At 47.3% G+C, this 13,908-nt stretch overlaps 2 protein-coding genes across 4 annotated transcripts; one reads left to right on the top strand and one right to left on the bottom strand.

Annotated features, from left to right (window-relative positions):
• The first annotated feature begins 549 nt into the window (after positions 1-549).
• On the top strand, positions 550-9,779 carry fez2b (fasciculation and elongation protein zeta 2b). 2 transcript variants are annotated; one of them, XM_084700654.1, is made up of 9 exons: positions 550-956; positions 3,384-3,492; positions 3,747-3,863; positions 4,039-4,153; positions 4,678-4,934; positions 5,128-5,208; positions 5,823-5,892; positions 5,983-6,048; positions 7,062-9,779. In XM_084700654.1, the coding sequence occupies exons 1-9, from the start codon at positions 649-651 to the stop codon at positions 7,076-7,078; spliced, it is 1,140 nt and encodes a 379-aa protein (XP_084556780.1). In that variant the 5' UTR covers positions 550-648; the 3' UTR covers positions 7,079-9,779. The 2 variants fall into 2 exon arrangements, with proteins under 2 accessions (XP_084556780.1, XP_084556781.1); XM_084700655.1 differs by lacking the exon at positions 5,128-5,208 and having other exon boundaries at positions 4,663-4,934.
• A 673-nt stretch (positions 9,780-10,452) lies between these two features.
• LOC146287548 (usherin) lies at positions 10,453-12,535 on the bottom strand. 2 transcript variants are annotated; one of them, XM_084700667.1, is made up of 4 exons: positions 12,404-12,535; positions 12,228-12,299; positions 11,748-11,957; positions 10,453-11,264 (listed from the first exon to the last, which is right to left on the bottom strand). In XM_084700667.1, the coding sequence occupies exons 1-4, from the start codon at positions 12,533-12,535 to the stop codon at positions 11,175-11,177; spliced, it is 504 nt and encodes a 167-aa protein (XP_084556793.1). In that variant the 3' UTR covers positions 10,453-11,174. The 2 variants fall into 2 exon arrangements, with proteins under 2 accessions (XP_084556793.1, XP_084556792.1); XM_084700666.1 differs by having other exon boundaries at positions 12,362-12,535.
• Between the last annotated feature and the right edge of the window lie 1,373 nt (positions 12,536-13,908).

A 13,908-nucleotide genomic window follows, 5' to 3' on the forward strand; every position in this document is an offset into this window, starting at 1 on the left:
TAGGAGAAGTGTTATGTATGTATATTTTCAATAAAGCTTTCAGGGTTTTGAAAAGAGATGTGGCCCATGAGGATGTCCAGGGGTTTGATGCCAGAAGTGAGCACAACTCAGCACCCCTAAACTACCCCTGCCCTGAACCACCACTACACTGGCCCAAACTACCCCTACACTACCTTTTACTACCCCTACCACACCCTATGCTACCCCTACCATAACTCTACCCTTAACCTACACTACCAACACCGTTCTCTGCCCTATCCCACCCTGTATTGCCCTACCCTACCCTACTAGTACCCTAACCCTACTAATTAGTGGGGAGGGTGATTGTGTAAAAGTTATTTACAATTGAAATCTTTGGTGATGGAGAGCTTTTATGAGTGGGTGAAAATAGTCCACTTTTAAAAAATATATATTCTGGAGTAAATCGAATGTATTCACGTTAAGATACATTTTCTATTTTGAAGATGTTAAGATTTATGGCATCTGTTTTGCTCTCCTGGGAATGGGACGGATTCTTGCACGTCACGTCAGCTTGAAGGTTCCGCCCCCTTTTTGCTCCGCTGTTTTTCGTTTCTAGTCCAACACCGATGAACAACACCGTATAGCTGCTGAACGGGGAGGACAAAATCCAACGGTCCTACGGCAGTCATGGCGGCGCCGTTAGCCCACTTCGATGAGGACTGGCAAGATTTTAACGAATTCAAGCCGGTGACCGATTCTCCAAACCGACTGGATCTTTTGAACTCGAACACCGGCGACTCGTCGTCGGGCCTGGAAGATTTGTCCGACCTGGACAACAGCTTCTCCGGTGAAATTTGCAGCTTCAAATCGATGGAAGACCTTGTCCATGACTTCGATGAAAAGCTGAACGTGTGCTTCCGAAATTACAACACTAAAACCGAAAACATAGCCCCCATCAAACCTATAGCGGAAGACACTTTCCTGAAAGATGACGAGTAAGTGAAAGAAGTGTTACTACTTTCTGTTTGTAAAGCTATACTAGCTAACTAGCAATCTGTGTTGTGCAAACAGCTGAAGTAAGAATAAGATAAGAGTAGTTAGCATGCTAGTGCTAACTCTGTCCTGGAAAAAAAATCCTGGAATGGATTCGCTACATAAAATGGTATTCAAGTCAAATACATTAGCCTTCATGTGGCACAGTATAAACAACAACATTCCACAACAACATTCCATTATCTGCCATTAACATTGTTTTTAATTAAGTTATAATCAAAGTTGAGTAACCTAGCCAGCTAGCCTAGAGCTAACTCTTTGCTGCAAAATTTGCATGAATGTCGTGTCAGGTAGCCAGCACTCCATCTTTCCAATCACTCCTTTAAAGCTGGAAGCGGACATTGCATTTAGTTTGCATAAATTGCGTATAGCTCTCCATGAACAAATACAGAAATGGCAGACCTCAGAGTTGCGAGGACTAGCGGTGATGTGGGGGTAATATCGGTGGAGTCTAAACGGAGTTGACACCAGACCATAGTCGCAGATAGTCTCCCTGTAAATGCACAACACTGGGACGAACGTCCGTCACTTTTACTGTGACTATAGTGAAAGTAGATAGTCCTTGACTTGTGAGGACGTGCGTTACCGCCAGGGTATCAGAGATGATGGTCTGTACAGCCCAGTAGTTTGAGAACAATTCACGTGTTTAACGTTGAGTAACTTACAGCTGTAATCATTGACCCATGGATGATGTAGACACTAGATCATGTCTCCATTCCCTGCCTTCATTTATTTAGGTTTCTTTTTGGAATCTTAACATTACATTTATAAATGTGTTTTTCATTTAGCAGACACTTACCCATGGCAACACACAAATAGTGCATACAGAAAGTACAGCAGAAGGATCAGGAGATCAATTAAACAGTATTTTGGTGATGAGAGTCAAGGACGTCTAGAATAACCGTGCATGTTGCCCTGAGCATGGGCTGTATCAGGATGCAGGAGCATGGGCTGGGATTCTTCATCAGACTGTAGCGTGTCATAAAATGAATGACACTCCTGAAATGTCAGAGCCAAGTGGAAACACAGTCAACTGTGATCATATAGACACACACACACACACCAGAAAGCATTCAGCTGTGATCATACAGAAGCATGTGCTGAAGTAGGCCGCTCACAAACACAGAGCAGCATTTACACAGACACACCATCATAGATATACACACCAAACCTACTGGAGTGAAGGAGTTTATGGGTCGGCTCTCGGGGAGGGGGTTAGGGTTGGGGTTGGGGGGGGGGGGGGGTCTGGACATGAGCCTGTAGCAGCCAGCTCTGGGAGGGGGGGGGGGTCTGGACATGAGCCTGTAGCAGCCAGCTCTCGGGGGGAGCAGTGAACCAAAGGCCTTTCTGAAACGATGAGCTTCATCTGCACGTGACTGAGCTCCTAATGAGAGCCCCAGGCCTCTCCAGGGAGGGGGAGAGATGTTCAGATGTGTATGTGAGAGAGAGATGTTAGGCGTATAATGTGTGTGTGTGTGTGTGAACAGGAAGTGTTATCGTTGACATCTTAACAAAGGAACTGTCAAACCAGTCAGGGGAGTCACGTGGCTGAGCGGGTGGAGCATCGGGCTAGTAATATGAAGGTTGCCAGTTCGATTCCCGGCCAGTGCACATGACGTTGTGTCCTTGCCTCGGGGAGAATGTCCCTGTACTTACTGTAAGTCACTCTGGATAAGAGCGTCTGCTAAATGACTAAATGTAACGAGGTTGGGCCTTCAGGCTCGTGACCAGTCAGCCCGGGTGAACCTGAGCTGACAGGAAAGCATGTGTTGAGACTACAAGCTGTGTGTGTGTTCAGAACACCCCCCCCCCCAACAAGCTGTGTGTGTGTTCAGAACACCCCCCCCCCCCCCCCCCTAGCTGTGTGTGATGGGGATGTTGGTGAGTGAGAGTGGAAGAGACTTCAGAGGGAAAGTCAGATGTGTGTGTGTGTGTGTGTGTGAGCAGCATCTTTGATTGGAAGTGTTTTTGACACACGGGCTCTCAGGGTTGTCCTCACGGTGTCCGCAGTACGAGGGAGTCAGGATCACACACACAGGCTCGTACTCTTATCTTACACACAGACCCATCTTCACGTGTAGCACCAGAGTCGGCAGTAGTGAGAGAGAGATCTGCATTTAGTCTGAGCAGAGACTTCTAGTATCACCTGTCATCCCCGCTGATCCGTCTTCCTCCCCTCTCTACTCCATCTCCTCCCTCTCTCTTCCTCCCCTCTCTACTCCATCTCCTCCCTCTCTCTTCCTCCCCTCTCTACTCCATCTCCTCCCTCTCTCTTCCTCCCCTCTCTACTCCATCTCCTCCCTCTCTCTTCCTCCCCTCTCTACTCCATCTCCTCCCTCTCTCTTCCTCCCTCTCTACTCCTCTTCCAGGGTGTGGAACGCGCTGACTGATAACTATGGCAACGTGATGCCTGTGGACTGGACGACATCTCACACACGCTCTCTCCACCTCCCCACACTCAACCTGAGAGACCAGCAGGTACACACACACACACGCTCTCTCCACCTCCCCACACTCAACCTGAGAGACCAGCAGGTACACACACACACACACACGCTCTCTCCACCTCCCCACACTCAACCTGAGAGACCAGCAGGTACACACACACACACACTCTCTCCACCTCCCCACACTCAACCTGAGAGACCAGCAGGTACACACACACAGTACACTCATAACAGTCAGCAGCTGTTGATTAGGTCATCAGTCTAGCATGTTCTCCCCTGGTACAGCAGCCAGAGAGCGGTCCTCTGGAGCTGTCTGATGATGAGGATCTGAGGGAGCAGATGGACATGCACTCCATCATCGTATCCTGCATCAGCAACGAGCCCCTCTTCACTGCTGAGCAGGTACACACACGTACACATACACACACACACACACGTACACACACACACACGTACACATACACACACACACACACACGTACATAAGAATGGACTCACACACACTCACATGTGGCTCGCATATGCTCATCTCTCTCTCTCTGTGTGTGTGTGTGTGTGTGTGTGTGTGTGTGTCCAGGTGATGGAGGAGATTGAGGAGATCATGCAGGAGTCTCCAGACATGGAGGATGACAGACAGACCCTCCCCCCTCAACTGAGCATGCTCACACCGCCTGGCTCCAGCTGCCTCCTCCGTGAGTACCACCACACTGTGTGTGTGTGTGTGTGTGTCGTACAGCAGCCTGTGCTTCTCCCTGGGAGTGTGGGACGCACAGGACTGTGACGTAACCACACAGAACCACTGCTGCTCCAAACCTTACATAACCTCACACAAACCACCTGCTAAAGGCACAGTTCACTCAAAACCATCATCAGAATTTAGCAGACACTTTTACCCAAAGGGATACAGATTTTAATTAAACTCTCTTGCAGTTAGGTTATCTAGCACTGAGCCATACCACCCAAGCACCAGTTTTATCAGCCATCCTGGCCTACTTTGTGTGGCAGTGTGTAGGACTTCCAGGACCTTGGGCCCTACACACCTTGAGTCACCTCAGGGTCCTAGACCCTGGTCTCTCTGCTATAAAGGCATAATTCACTCAAAACATCCCCCTTATCTGATTAGTTCCTTCTCAACCGTGGCAAAAGACTGGCAGTGTCTTTCATGTAATGTGGATGTATAAAAGGCTAGTGTCAGGGTAAGGCCTCTCTCCCCCAGGACTGAGGCAGCTGTCAGTGCCTGCGCTGACGGAGGCTCTGGAGGAGGTGGAGAGGCAGATCAGGGGCTACAGCGAGGAGCTCATCCAGCAGCTGGCTCTGAGAGACGAGCTGGACTTTGAGAAGGAGGTGAAGAACGGCTTCATCTCTCTGCTGATCGAGGTGCAGAACAGGCAGAAGGAGCTGAGGGAGCAGAGGAGGAAGATCCGGCCAGGCCCACATGGGGCCCGCGCCCACCGCACACACGTACCGGGGACGGTGAGGACAAACACACACACACACCATATGTACACACACTCAAGTGCATGTTGATGCATCCCGGGAGATATTCACGTCACAGTTGCATGTTTGAATCCAGCCACAAAGCCTTCTCCTGCTATTCTGTTCTGTTACTTTTACTGCTTATCTCTCTCTTATGCTCTCTCCATACCTCCCTCCCTCCCTTTCGTAGCTCTTCACTATAGAGGGACTCTCCTCTGTCATTCAAAATGGCCTTCGTCAAACTTTCAGCACAACAGGAAGGGACAAGCAGGTGCCTGTCTCTCTCTCTCTCTCTCTCTCTCTCTCTCTCTCTCTCTCTCCTCTATCTTTCTCTCTCTCCTCTCTCTTCCCTCTCCATCTCTTTCATCTGGTTCTCTGTTCTGTTTTTCACTGACTCTTGGTTCTTTGTGTTTGCAGCTGCTGCTTCCTGACTTTCTTTAGTTTGGTTCTCTTCTGATTGTCTCCATGTTTTTCTTTTCTCCCAGTCGACCCTCTGGTGAACTGTCACAGCTCTGTCTGATCTGCTGGTTTATCTCTCTTGATCTGTTTTCTGTTCTCTGCTTTGTCCTGTTCATTCATTTGCTGTTTGTGAACACACCGCTGTGCTGAATGTAGTTTGGGTTTTCAGACCCACCCTGACCCCACCATGACCCCCCCTGTCTCACAAACAGCCCATATGTCTATCTCGTTTGATCTTTTTTGTTTTGGCATGTCATGTCAACTCTTCATTCCTGATTCACAATATAGCTTTTTAAAATGTAATGTTTATCCTCCCCCCTCTTGATATGTATCTCTCTCTCTCTGTGTGTGTGTGTGCTGTCTCTCTCTCTCTCTCTCTGTGTCTCTGTCTCTCTCTCTCTGTGTGTGTGTGTGCTGTCTCCTCAGTACCTGACCACGGTGATCCCCTATGAGAGGAAGACATGCTCAGTGGAAGACCTCCAGATCCTCACCAAGAGTGAGTTCCCCTTCTGGTTTAGGATCAGACATCCTCCACACCGAGCTCCCCTGTGGATGTTGTGTTTATCGTGTGTGTTTGTTTCCTCAGTCCTGCACGCTATGAGAGACGACAGTGACAAGGTGCCCAGTCTGCTAACAGACTACATTCTGAAAGGTAACATTCACACACACATACACACACACACACACACACTGTCTTTACACGAGTCCAGTTGTTGCTGAAGGGCAGTGGAACCTCTCTATCAGTCTTCATTAATCTGAGGCGAGAGATGAGGATAGGTGTGTGTGCGGCTTGACATACCGGCCAGGCAGCGCACAGACTCTGGCCCTGTCACTCTGCCCCTGTCACCCTGCCCCTGTCACCCTGCCCCTGTCACCCTGCCCCTGTCACCCTGCCCCTGTCACCCTGCCCCTGTCACCCTGCCCCTGTCACCCTGCCCCTGTCACCCTGCCCCTGTCTCTCTGCCCCCTGGTGTTTGATGGGGGGCGGGGGGTATTACAGCCTGGCCTCATGTAAGGAGAGGTCTGTATTCACTGATACATGATGACTAACATACCTACAGTACAAGGCATTAATACCACTACTGTACTGCTACTAGAACCCCTTTAACACTACTAGCACTACTGCTAACCTACGGGTGGTTTTGTGCTTTCCTCTTTGACCTGTGACCTTGTTTCTCATCTCTGCTGCGTTCTCTTACTAGCTCTGGTATAGGAGCAGTGGAACTGGAGGTTTGTGAGGCACACACACACAGATGCACACACACTCCCACACACAGACGCACACACACTCCCACACACAGACGCACACACACTCACACACACATGCATACACACTCCCGGACGCGTGCACACAGACACCTCCTCACAAGATGAACCCTTGAAGCTTTCCTCTGGCTCTGACTGTAGTACCCCATACTGTGCTTGTGGTTTGATCATGCTCGCTCGCTCGCTCGCTCTCTCTCTCACTTCACCCCCGCCCCCCCACCACCCCGTCTGCCAGCTTATAGTTTCATAAAGCTCTCCGTGTCAGTGCTGCTCACCAGAACGAATCAGCATCTTTTCTCTCTCTTCCTCACCCCTCTCTCTCTTCCTCACCCCTATCTCTCTGTGACTGTTGTGTGGATCATGTTATGAGTGACTCCGTTTCTCTGCTTGTCTTTGCAGTTCTGTGCCCTACTTAAACCCAGACGAGTTCCAGAACCTTCTAGAAGTCACCAATGGAACACGCCAAGTGTTGGGACGTTCTGGAACACTCCCATGAATTAAGCCCCTCCCCCTTCCTGTAGTACGACGGCTTCTTCCTGTGGCTGTTTTCTCCTCGACACCCTTGAGTGTTGAAATTTTAAAGTGTGATATTTTAGCTGATTGACTGCCTGTACCATTTTCCAATCTTAAGCGTGTTTTAATGTTTAAGTGCGACTATCTCTCGTTAGTTTGTACGTTGTCTCTGCATATTAGGTTCTCTTTATTAGCAGTATTACTCATTACAACCTGCACTCTGATGACAGGATGCTGTAGTGACTTTAGGTGTGTTTGACTTCATGCAGCACCGGTGGCGCCCACAGTTGGCTGCCTTGAAGCTGAGAACGCCATTGGCTGCTTTAAGTCAGCCGGGTTGCAGGTGGCTGCAGGCGATGCCGGCGCTGCATGAAGTCGAACACACCTATTGTGTCTCAGTGGGCAGGATGAGTTGTGGGAACCAATGGGAGCTGGGCTCCTTCAATCAGAGAGCACCCATTGGTTCATAGCAGTAGATGATGGACAGCTCTGGCAGTCAGCTGACATCTCATTTTCCTAAAAGAGGAATGTTACAACCTACTATCACATCGTCAATATAGCGTTGCACCTATTTTCCATGCTGCTTTATACTCTAAAAGTGTAGGTACACAAACATTAGAAGAAAAACAAACATATATTTTATATACTTATGATCTTAAAATTGCACAGTTTGGAAACACTTTTTATAATAATTTCTTAACAAAAGGGACAGGAAACGTAGGGACTGAAGTGGATGTGTAGAGGATGTTGGATGTGTAGAGGATGTTGGATGTGTAGAGGATGTTGGATGTGTAGATGATGTTGGATGTGTAGAGGATGCTGTTGCTGGAAGGAGGTGGTTTAGAGATTAGAGGCTGTGACGGTGCTAGTCTGAGAGGATGTTAGTCTGAGAGGATGTTAGTCCGAGAGGATGTTGCCGAGCAGCGACCAGGTCTGGTGACCAGAGACCAGCATCATGCTAACAGCTGTAGTGATGCATCAGTCTGCAGAAGAGCGCTAGTCTGACGAAGAATGAGACTGAAGGTTGATATCATGAAAGATTTATTATTTGCCGCTCATCATACATCCATGTTTTGACAGTGCTGAAGCATTAATACTTCATCAGTACTGTGTGGTAGTGGTACTATCAGACACTAATAATACATCTATCATCGAGAGTGTGCACTGATGTGCTTTTATACACACGTATGCACATACACACACACACCCTAGATGCATCTAGGTATACATGCATACAAGCACATGTACACAACACACACACGTCCCAGATGCCCCTAACTACCCTCAGGTACTTGGTCAGGCTGCATCCATGTGACCCTGAACCGCCTCACTGAGGATAATGATGAACAATCTCAGTGTAGATGTCTGCCAGCAGTGCAGACTAGAGCACTGTTCTTCAACCAGACTCCTGTTGTGCTGGTTCTCCTGGCTGAGTTTCTCGTGTTACTTCAGTATTAGTTGATGTTGTATCTATTAGCCTGCTACTCTTTGTTTAAAGACCGTAAACTGAATCCTCACCCTAAATCTCCAGTAGCTAAAGCTACATTTGTTGTATCTCCAACATGCTAGTGTTGTAGGCTACCCTTTAAGGACTAATTAGTGGTTGTGATGTGATATCAGTAGCTAAACAGATGAAGCGGTGTAATGATGCTAGCGTTGTTGTGGCGCTACTACCTACAGCGTTGTTTAGTACTATCGGGACATGTTTTCGTACTTTAACAGATCATGGTAGATTACCCCAATTAAAGGGATTCCTAAAGTTGGCATTTAGAATGTTTGGGATGTAACTAGTCCAGGGATTATACAGTCTGTGTGTGTGTGTGCGTGTGTGTGAAATCTTTGAGGCGTTATTAACCAACAGGGGAAGTAATGAATATTCCTCGTCAACTTCAGTAATTGAAACCAGCCCGACAGTAGTTTGTGTATAGATTCATGTTGGTAGCTAATTGTCTCGTAAATTGTAGACACCTTTTAAAAGCATTCAACACCCGCATGGGCTGCATGCACTTTACAGCTGCAAACATATTTAGAGAATGACACATGATTATACGAATTGTATCACACTAGACGGGCTATATGTTGGATATATACAGTATCCACGGGCAGCGAACCATTGTTCATGTTTAAAAACAAACAAGTAATGTCGAACTGAAATATGTTCCAGGATTTTCAGATAGTTTTCCTCGTCCCTGCTGCTTGGTAGCAGGACTGTTGCTAGGTGTTGTAGTTAAGGACGTGGTTCAGTTTACGGACTGAGACCCGCCCGTTCCGGCCCGGTCTTTTTAGCAGACATATCAGCATATTCATGCGTAACAAGAGATTTATATTTATAGAGAAACTCAAAAAACAAATAAGGCTGCCTTTCTAAACGCCTGAAATTTTTGTATATTGAATCGACTCGATTATTTTTAATGCTAAAATACTTGTTCCCCCATTTTTGGGTTTTTCTGTTTTCTGTTATCCTTGTCATGTGATGTGTACTTAAGTACATTAATTTATTAAGAAAATGTTTGTTTTGTAACCATATTATCAACTGTAGTGCTACATGTGTTTTGTGCCAGAATTGAATTGCAACGAATCAAATAAATCCATATGTTGACTACTTGTGTTAGTGTTGTTTGTGTAATTTATTCATTGGCTTCATTCTTCACAAGAAGACAGAGGGAGAAAAAACATACAGCAAATGGCCCAGACCGGAATCAAATGCGGGGGTATTAAGGCCTCATCCTTAGTGGTCCGCTCTTTCCAAGTAAGCCACCAGGGGCAGTGTTGTATTCTGGTGGCGCATAATGATTTAACTTAGATCATATAAGTTCCTTATATTTTAATGTTTTCCACGCTTAATCAGAGATGGCAAAAACACACACATCCTTCACTCAAGTAAAAGTAAAGATAGGCTACTTATGTTTAAAAATACTGGTAAAAGCTGAAGCGCTGACTACCCTTTCACTCAAGTTAAAGAAGTATGGGCTCTGACCAGTTGCCATTACTAGGCCTACTACCACACATCATTAATACATTCCTACAACAATACACTATAGACACGCATCCCACGTTTCTTTTTTTACCTTTTTTTTTCTATTTTTTTCAACCTGTAGAAAGTTTTTGTAACTTTCACAAAAAAAATGGTTGCCTTTTGCCTTGCTCCATGGTAGCTTTGTTGACTACCTTACGTTTGTTGTGCGTGATAGACGGAAAACGAAAACCGGCGCACAATAACGAAAAATTGTATTGTTCGTGCCACCAAATACAGATTAAAATGCACGATGCAATGCAGTAACAAGCCTGGGTTGAAAATGTAAGAAATCGCAAGAAAATACATTTGTGTAGGCCCTACAAAATGTAACGAAGTAAAAAGTTGTACTGATACCCGAAAAATCTACTTAAGTACAGTAAGAAAGTAGGCTATTTCTTACTTCCCATCTCTGCACTCGATAGAGATTCTGTACAAAAAACGATCATAAACATATTAAAACATTTAAGATCATGCATGACAACATTTTACTTAATCATCAATAAAACATGCATGTAACAGCCTGAGACATGACAACTGAAACGGTCGTCTTAATGTAGCAATAATACTGTCAATACCATGAAATATTTTGCCAGTGAAACCAGCTGTCAATGCCACTAGCATGTCAAGTTTGCATGCCATCTCAAAATTAATAAATGATGACTATTATTGTTCACAGACACTTTCATGGAAACATACAGAGGGGAACCTCTTGATCTGTCGCCGAACGCCCCACCGAGCCACCCGCCTCCCATCCCTCCTCCATGTCAACCTTGGTAAGTGTTGGAAGTTTCAGGCATCGCTCCAGTACAGATGGTCAACGATGACACAACAACTCTTAATGTTATTAACGACATCACCAGCAGATGCCTCTGAAGTGTGTCAGTGTTCATCCCCTCTAACCACTAAGCTTGGTGTGATGTTTCTCGTAGCTCCTCGCTTCCTGCCGTCGAGGTCGAGTGTGAAATCCAGGAGTCCTTCTGAGGTCAAAGGTTAGTGTCGGTAAACATGGTGTGCTCCTTCCTCACTGTGCTGAAGCCTTTGATCGTGTCGACAAACTCCTCGTCCTCCATGAACTGACATGGGGAACAGAATGACCGGAAGATGATCTGGATCAGTTTGATACTTGATCAGATGCACCATATCTAGTCAAAGACAGAATCTGTTTTTGTATACACCATACAGTATCCATATGTAGTGTGGGATCTACTGTAACTGTTTATCCTATAAATCATGTTGTATAAAGTTCTGACCGTGCAAATTGTTCATTCCAATCAATGGAAAAATATTGCTTTTGTCCAAAGCAACATAGCCTACAGGGTTTTTCCTGTCTTCTAGCTTCATCACTTAATTAGCACGCAGGTATCCAGGTGCTAGCTATGTGTTGATAGCAGGTATTCAGGTACTAGCTAGTTATGTGTGGATAGCAGGTATCCAGGTACTAGCTAGCTATGTGTGGCTAGCAGGTGTTCAGGTACTACCTAGCTATGTGTGGCTAGCAGGTGTTCAGGTACTACCTAGCTATGTGTGGCTAGCAGGTGTAGGTGTTCATGTCTCACCATCCCACTGTCGTGTCCGTGGACATGGGGATCCCACACTTCCTCGTCCTCCGTCAGGGACTTCCTGTCTATCAGCTGGCTCACGCTGCGCCGCAGGGAATTCTGGGAAGGGTCCGGGGGCAGGGCATGGAGAGAGGACACGCTGAAGATCCCCAGGTCTGCCTCCGCAGGTCCGTCTCCTCCCGGCCCCAGCTTGCTGTCCAGTACCCCCTTCACAGGTACACAGAGACTCATAGTTACCAGGTACTGTACCCCCTTCACAGGTACATAGTTACACAGAGACGCTGAGTTACCAGGTACATTTTTACATCCACATTGTAGCTATTCATTTAGCAGAAGCTGTCATCCAAAAGCAACATTAAAACAGTGCAACTAGAAAGTACAGCAGAAGATCAAGGATCAGATGTGGAGGGTTCTAACAGTATTTCAGTGGTCAGAGTCAAGGAATGGTCTGTGTTTACAAGTAGGTGTGTGTCTCACCTCTAGATGCATAGTGAACCCTTTGAGAGTGACGCTGTTGGATGCGTTAGTCGTATCAGGCACCGTTTCAAACTGTAAGAAGAGTGTGTTTGTCAAGCAGCTTGTAAGGTTTTCACATCACAGGTGTGCTTTACAGGTGTGAGGTGCTTCCTCTGGTGGGAGTGAGGGGGTACCACCATGGGGATCCTCTTCTGCAGGGGCAAGGCAGCCAGAGGGGGGCGCTCTCGGGTGAAGGGGGGCTTGTTCAGGGCCTTGTGGAGGATGAGGGCCAGGATGAGGGCCAGGAGGAGCAGGGCCACACCCGCCATCACACATATGAACCACAGCTGTCGGTAGAAGAGGGGCGACTCTCCCTGCCCCCCCTCTGCTCGCTCACCCCCTCCCCCGCTGGGAGGAGTGGGCTTTACTGGATCTGGGGAGGGGAGGGGGGGGAGGGAAGTGGAAGGAAGGTGGAGTGTTGGGAGGTGGGGATAAGGAGAACAGTTATTCCTGGAGGAAAGGACCTGTAGATCGACCCGTCAGTGGTAAACTGAGCCAGAGGCCTGGAAGAGACAGACATGCCAACTTATGTTTCTGTTCTAGATGGTTCTCTGTCAGTCCACACATGCTGTTATCATCAGTAAACGCCTCAGATCTCTTTCTTTCTCTCCTCCTTTCTCTGTCGTCTGTGGGTCTCATGCAGGTGAAAGGGACAAGTCAACACTCCTTTCTTTGAAAGGTGATCAGACACACGCAGCAGAGATAACCGTGTAACTGGAGACACGCTTGTTCGAGTGGCCTACTTTCTACCAGCCCTCATCCACTCTCATCCCTCTCTGTACAGGGGCAGTACAGTCTCCTTCATCCTCTCATCTTATGTCTCTCACAGCTCTCACATTGTTTCATTACTGATCTGTTGGAGGGATTCAAGACCAGGATGTTGAGACAGGAACAGGAAGTTGAGGAAAAGGAACAGGAAGTTGAGGGACAGGAGGAGGACGTTGGTACTCACCAGTGCTGGTGTCCGTGGTGCAGGTGGTCTAGGGGGCGTCGACACCCCCTCACCGTAGCGTGCATGTGGCCAGGAGGGTGAGGGCTGTGGGGGTGAGGATCACACTTGTCGCCACATCAATATTTCAGTGTCGCTTACCCTGGCTGACACACTCTACGCAGCGCTCCAGAGAGTACTCGACCAAACCACAACGTCCGAGAAAGGCAAGAAGCACAACAGCTAAGCGATCCAGCTGTCCCTGGCCTTCTGGAAGCTCCCAGGATGTGTGTGTGTGTGTGTAGGACACGGAGAGGGAGAGAGAGAGGGAGAGAGAGGTAGGAATAGATGCAGGTCTCGTCTGCTGACGCTGGTTGTGTTTCCTCCTAACCTCAAATATTTCCCATCAAGCCCTGCTTCCCCCCAGGAGCGTCATGGCAACTGGCAGGTGTTGGGTGTCAGCTTACCTGAGCAGGTGTGCCTGCAGCCATCTCAGTATTGTGTGTGCGTGTGTACTTTTGATCCAGACAGTAAGATCAGAAATTCAACTACCATCAGATTAAATCTTTAGTTTTATTTCATCATGTATTCACTTAGTAGACATTTTTTACATTCATTATTACAAGTAATGTTAATAGGTTCTGTGCTTGGAAAAAACCCACCAGTCTTTAGAAAACCACAGCAAACACATACACTTGGGGAATCCCCTGTGTG

Source organism: Hypomesus nipponensis, chromosome 6 (assembly GCF_054491055.1).
Source record: "Hypomesus nipponensis isolate SF chromosome 6, ASM5449105v1, whole genome shotgun sequence".
Taxonomy (NCBI): domain Eukaryota; kingdom Metazoa; phylum Chordata; class Actinopteri; order Osmeriformes; family Osmeridae; genus Hypomesus; species Hypomesus nipponensis.